The following is a 6,729-nucleotide window of genomic DNA, read 5'->3' as shown; positions in this document are numbered from 1 at the left end:
GAAGGATGCCACCCTAAGGTATAGCCGATAACTTGACCTTAATCTAATTCCAGCAGTGGAGGTCGAACTTAACCGATGCAGCCATACTTGAACTAGATGAAAAAAATTGCAAAAATGACACTCAAAAGATTGACTCCTTGATTATGATGACACTCGGGTGGATGACAAGTGGGTCCATCTATGTCTATGAATGTGGGTCCAATGTCAAATCTGCAAATGACCGATGTTTCGAGTCCCATGTTTGTAAATCGCCTGAACTAGATAGGAATCGATAACTAGCTTATGCTAGAGCTCGCAGTAGAGGTCAAACTTAACCGATGCAGCCTTACAAATAGAAGTATATGCCATGATGGTACTATAGACAAGCCGGAGGTTGGCCGGACTGATGTAGCCTTGCTTGTTGAAGAACTCGCCGAGATCTACACTACTCCTACTCCTAAGGGTTGGCGTGATGCCAAAAAAGTAATTGGTATTGATTGATTGGATGATCTTTTACAATAGCTGGGGTCCAATATTTATACCCAGAACCTAAGCATGAATCCTACTCAAGTACGACTTATTACAATCTTTGGTATAAGAGAAAACATTCCTAACTTAAGATAACTTGCACATTAATCTTTCCCTTTTTGTAGAGTCCAACATTTTTCTCGATGCCAATTGTAGCTCATTGATGTTATCCACTGATGTCATCCGAAGAGAACCGATCCTAGTGCCGCATCTGAATCAGCTAATATCAATCCTTATGCAATCGATTTCTTGATGACTCAATCTTGGAAGTTTTGAGTTCTCGCGTTCTTCTTCCCAAATTTTGGTGTAAACAAAATTGGAGTGGGGACTTGACTCATTGCCAGCGGTTCCCTGACTCTGCCTTTACTGTGTGGCCATCATCACAACCTCCCGAAGGCGTGCTTTGGGGATTGAAGGGATGCCTATGTAGTTCCCTAGGGTCCTTTGTAGCTGTTGATGGCTGATCAGAGGGCTCGGAGCCGCTCATAGCGCACCGCCTTTGACTATAAAGGGAGGCCCCCAAGGGATGTGGCATCTTCAACCCCATCCTCTAGCCCCTTCTCTTCTTCTTCCTCAGATCCACCTTCTTCGGTGGTGATGGCGGTGGTAATGAAGTGCGACGCTTCCCTTCGAGTGAGCTTGGTGTTGTCCTCCGGGCGACTTCTTCTTTGAGGGTGGAAGGACTCCAGCGATGGGGAGCCGACGACATGGCATACAGGCAGCTATAGAACCATGGTGCTAGGTAGGAGACCAGGGCCTCCCTTGCCATGGCGGCCCAAGCGTTCATGGTCTTGCCCTGAGTTGCCAGTGCCGATGCTCCCCTGACGCCAAGACTCATCGAGTCCCCACACCGCTGCCCTTCCTCCAAAAAGGGGAAGGATCCTAGCACCTCAAGCTATCGGGGCCTTTCTGTTTTATTGATGAAAGGGCCAGCTGTCCTAGGACCCGAAAGGCCTTCACGCCGATGTACTCAGTCGGGCGCCGATGGTCCTAAGCGGGGGTCGGCTCCCAAACTTTGATGAGGCAGGGTCGGCCCTACCTACATGTGCCTGTATACATGCCACAGAAGCTCGGTCGGGTGACCATGGCCATTGCTACCACAGCAGTGGGTCGGTAGTGGTTTTTGCCATCGTATATTGTAATTGGGTCGTTCCCAATCAATGAAATGAAATTACTTTTGTGTGTAATCTCATTTTGCTCTTGAGTCATGCTTAGAGACTTGATGCCTCGTTGGGCTAGGCTATAATGATGATGGCCAAGATCGTCGTGCCCATGCTGCTAGGGGGTAAGTCCATGAGACTCTCAGGTATACGGTCGTTCTGTGCCCCGGTCATGTCCCCCAGAGGGGAGATCCTTGGCTTCTCGATTGAGCCACTCATATAGTTCCCGAGCCCATCTATGGGTGCTCGAGGGCTTGCTGCATCCCTCATTGGGTCACCACGAGCGGCTCGAGGCCGATACTCGGACATCATTCATCACAACAGTCGGGGCTTGTTTGGGTGCCCCGGCTATAGCCGCATGGCCTCGCCTCCCAAATATCCCCGGCACTTTTAGTTGCTTCGGGTGGCCTGGCCTTGAACCCTCGATGATGCCCCTTCTAGGGGGGCCTCGGCCCAACATGCGGTGGGGTGGAATGATCTGATGAAGGATCGGGCGATAGGCAAATAACTGCAAACAAAAAATGGAATGGACACAAGAGTGGGGAAAGAGGACATAGCTGGTAACGCGATGGCCGGGGCCACTCCGTTAGCACCTTGCTGATCTTTTGCCTACTCCACCTGCTTCATCCACCCCATCCTTGCCTCGCTCGGGGGCCTTCCATAGTAGTCCCCCTTCAGAAAAGGTCAGTAAGTGGTTAGCTCAGTCGAATTTCTGGTGCGGCCGAGCCATCATCGGGATGGCTCGGGTAAAGGAAGATAGCAAATAGAGCAAATAGAGATAAGCAAAGTACGAGGGTTGGGAGGACAGAACTTATCATGGTTTTTGTTGCTGGAGAGGTAGCCCAACAAAGGAGGTTGACAGGTGGGCCGTGGCCCGGGAGGCGTCACTTCTAGGTAGATGGCTCGGCGATGGCCTTCCCTCATGGGGAAAGGTTAGAACTCACCTCAGTCGGGTCAGCCCCTTCTAGGGGGGCCGAGTGCCTAGATGGAGGGGTAGCTAAGCCACTGTTGCCACCAGAGGTCTTGACTGCCTTGTTAATGGTCAGTCAGTCGAGCACCATCATCGTCTTGGCTGCTTCCTCCATGACGCCCTTCCTACATTGTGGATAGGGCCATCAGGAGCGTATGGGGCAATGAGCATAGCCACTTGGGGACGTAGTCTTGCTCGCAGTAGTAGGCTTGCTCGAAGCTGCCCTCGACGGTGATGACCCCCTTCGGGCTAGGCATCTTGAGCTTGAGGTAGGTGTAGTTGGGGATGGCCATGAACTTAGCGAAGCACGGTCGATTGAGGAGGCCATGGTAGACACCGAGGAAGTTGATGACCTCAAAGGTGAGGGGCTCCTTGTAGAAGTTGTCTGGCTGGCCAAAGGTGACATTGAGCTGGATGTGCCCAAGGGGCATGGCTTCCTTCGCTGGCACAATCCCATAGAACAGCGCCGTGCTGGGGCACAGGCTGCTCCGAGGGATGCTCATCTTGTCGAGGGTGCTGGCGTAGAGTATGTTGAGGCCACTATCCCCGTCCATCAGCACCTTAGTGAGGCACGTGGTGCCCATGATCGGGTTGACGATGAGCAGCTAGCGCCTCGGATAGGGGACACGATTTGGATGGTCTTCTTGGTCGAAGGTGATGGCTGTCTGGGACCACAGGAGCCACATCGAGGTGGTGAGGGTGTGGACGGCGTTCATCTCCTGCTCAATGATGCGGCACTACTGGCGGGATTCATACGCCTAAGAGCCCCTAAAGATCATGAGGCAGCGCTCGGCCTCGGGGAACTCGTTGTCTTCCTCTTGGGCACCGTCCACTGGGTCACCGGCCTTTGGGGTAGGCTTTTGGGCCTTGACCTATTGGACAAGGGTGCTATGGATGTAGCCCTTCATGGTTGTGTAGTCCCTGAGAAGATGATTTGCCTACCCCCTATGGAACGAGCAGGGGGACTCGAGTGCCTTCTCGAAGTGCTTCGGGCGTGCAGCGCACCCACGGGTCTGAGGGGGTTGGCCAGGGGGGTCTTCTATGTTCAGGAACCACTAGACCTGAGCCTTAACATACCTATATGTTAGGATCTCATCAATGATCCTTCACCCCTCACTATCTATGACAAAATTAGGCATCATCACAAAAAATCATAGAAGAGCACAGGGTTTCATCGCAGATCACTCACATGACTCATCTGTGATGATCTCCTTTAATACTATGACGACCAGGGCTTCATCATTAAAATAATTACACATCTTTTTCGAATAATATTTGATCAGTAACAAATGGCGCTTTATCATTGATCTCCACATGGTACTTTCTCCATCCGACATGTACATGTGGGACCTACAGCTACTCATCTGTGACGCTTGCAATTCATCATAAAAGTCTCCTCTCAATCCTTTCTCCTTGGACATGTACCTATGGGACCCTTCTTCATTTGACATGTACTAGTGGGACCTATAGTTACTTATCCGTGATGCTAGCAATTCGTCATAAAAGTCTTTGCTCAGTCCTTTCTCCATCCGACGTGTACCTACGGGACCCTTTAGCATCCAACCTATGGGACCCGATGGCTTGTGTGTCACATGTACCTGTGGGACCATTCTCCATATCCATTTGACATGTGGAACCTGACAACTTGCGTGTCAGTTTACATGTCATGGGTACCTGTGGGACCATTCCCATCTCCATCCGACCTATGGGACCCGACGGCCCATCTCCATCCGACCTGTGGGATCTGACGGCTTGCGTGTCACTTAACGCTTGCAATTCATCATAAAAGTCTCCGCTCGGTCCTTCTGCATCCCACCTATGGCACCCGATGGCTTATGTGTTACGTGTACCTATGGGACCCAATGGTTTGCGTGTCACTTGTACCATGTGTGTCGTCGGGGTTTAATTTCTCAAAAAAAAGGTCTGATACCTAGGAGTCAAACCTACGATGTAGACCAAGAAATGGAGCATCTTTACCATTGCGCTAGACACCTGGTTGTGTTGACATCTTTTGGAGTCACTATAGTATCCTATTGGCTATGTGGATGCCCAACAGGTTGACTTAAATTGGATATCCCCTGCAAGTGGAAACAAATCTGTGCCTGCTGGACTTGCGGTGGCGGTGGCAGTGGCGGTGGCGGAGGTGGAGGCGAAGGATCCCTGATCTACTGTGGTGGCTCAGGCGTCCTTTTGGTGGCATGGTAGGGCTCTCCCAGTGGAGCATGGTGGCATTGGCGTCCGTGTGATCAGGTGTGTGCCACGACAGAGGCGGCTTGCATCCGAGCCATGCCAGTTCGTAGAACAAAGGTATGAGTACCTTCTTCTATGATTATAGGACTGCATTTTCTATACATGATAAAGTAAAGTACACATAAAGAAAGGCTATTCTATATGAATTTCAATTGAAATCAATACTTTTGTCACACAAAAAAAGAAAACCAGACTATCCCATAGTATCATATGAACAAATGGACAGATTAGTGCTCTCGAACACTGTATTCTTTGTTCTAATGCTTGTTTTGCTATTGTCCACCCAATGGTCTAATGGACATTACATACTTTTGCTGCAATAGATGGACAGATCATGGATTCATAATGGGAGACCATTCTCACTGACGTTCATCATAGGAGTTGAAGAGTTCATGTATATGGTTGAACAAAAATACCCGAGGCAAAAGATCCCTTGCCCGTGTACACAATGTCTTAACCAGGTGGATAAAACTTGGCAGGAGGTGAAGGATGACTTACTTATATACAGAATGTCACCCACATACACCACATGGATTCATCATGGGGAAGAGGGAGGAGGTACTAACATTATAGAGCCATCAGATGTGCATGGATCTCATCATGATTGTTAGATTGTGGAGGAGGAGCAGGAGGATGGCGACGATAACATATTACTAGATTTTGATGATTTAGTTCAAAACCTATTGACACCTAAAGAGCAGGCTAGAAGAGTCCCAAAGTTTGAAAGAATGTTGGATGAGTTGAAGAAATTAGTTTCTTCTGGATCTACCTTCTCAAGATTCTCCTTCCTTGTCAGGTTGCTATATATCAAGTACCACTATCGAGTTAGCAATAGCTATTTTGATGCACTATTGGCGTTGCTGTCATATGCATTCCCTATGACCAACGTACCAAAATCATGTGAGGAGGCACGCAAATATTTTCAAGAATTGGGACAAGGTTATGAAAGTATCCATGTGTGCAAGAACTATGTGTTGTTTTGGGGTGATCGTGAGAAATTGCAAGTGTGTCCAAAATGCAAAGAGTCTGGATGGGAGGATGCAGATGGTAGCAGGTGGGTTCCTCATAAGGTTTTGAGGCATTTTCCACTAATACCGAGGTTGTAGAGGATATTTGCTGCTTGAGGAACAGTAGCGGACGCCGAATGGCATGAGACTAAGAAAGAGAAGAATACCAATGAAATGAGCCATCCAGTAGATGGGGAGGTATGGCGGGACTTTGATAGAAAGCACAACGCTTTTGTAGATGATCCAAGGAACTTTTGGCTTGCTGTCACCACAGATGGTTTCAATCCATTTGGCAACTTTAGCTCAACATATAGTATGTGGCCTATTCTTGTAACACCTCTGAACCTACCACCATGGGAATGTGTGAACCCATCGAATTGCTTTATGTTGCTACTGATCCCAGGCCCAACCTCTCTAGGAAAGGATTTTGATGTATTCTTGGAGCCTCTTATAAAAGAACTGAAAGACCTATGGAAGGGTGTCGACACTTTTCATGTACTACATCCTGATAATAAGAAAGGGTTCACTCTGCGCGCTGTCGTGCTTTGGTGCATACATGATTTTCCAGTATTGAGCACCTTATCAGGCCAAACTACAAAAGGTTATTATGCATGTATTTATTGCAACAAAAATGCACACATATTGCTACGACACTCAAAACTATGGACGACATGTTTTCTATCCGATGCGTTCAAATATATGGTGGAAGGACTTTCTTACATGCGTAGTAGAATTTCAACACCTATGGCTACTATGTTCTGCATTTAGGCCAGGCTTGCTCCTCTAAAAGAAAAACCTTGTGTGGTTGCTGAGAGCGAAGTGACGAGTTGGGTTC

The 6,729-nt window shown here is 48.5% G+C and overlaps 1 protein-coding gene across 1 annotated transcript; it reads right to left on the bottom strand.

Moving 5' to 3' along the window:
* Window positions 1-2,713: 2,713 nt before the first annotated feature.
* On the bottom strand, window positions 2,714-3,221 carry LOC136543897 (uncharacterized). The gene is made up of 2 exons (XM_066536222.1): window positions 2,815-3,221; window positions 2,714-2,762 (listed from the first exon to the last, which is right to left on the bottom strand). The coding sequence occupies exons 1-2, from the start codon at window positions 3,219-3,221 to the stop codon at window positions 2,714-2,716; spliced, it is 456 nt and encodes a 151-aa protein (XP_066392319.1).
* Between the last annotated feature and the right edge of the window lie 3,508 nt (window positions 3,222-6,729).

This window comes from Miscanthus floridulus, chromosome 3, assembly GCF_019320115.1.
Source record: "Miscanthus floridulus cultivar M001 chromosome 3, ASM1932011v1, whole genome shotgun sequence".
Classification (NCBI taxonomy): Eukaryota; Viridiplantae; Streptophyta; class Magnoliopsida; order Poales; family Poaceae; genus Miscanthus; species Miscanthus floridulus.
This window is presented reverse-complemented; position numbering and strand designations above follow the sequence as displayed.

Coding starts and splice junctions, on each gene's coding strand:
- LOC136543897 (XM_066536222.1), bottom strand. CDS start 3,221: ATGGGCACCACGTGCCTCACTAAGGTGCTGATGGACGGGGATAGTGGC. Junction 2,763..2,814: donor GAGCAAGACTACGTCCCCAA/GTGGCTATGCTC, acceptor TCCACAATGTAG/GAAGGGCGTCATGGAGGAAG.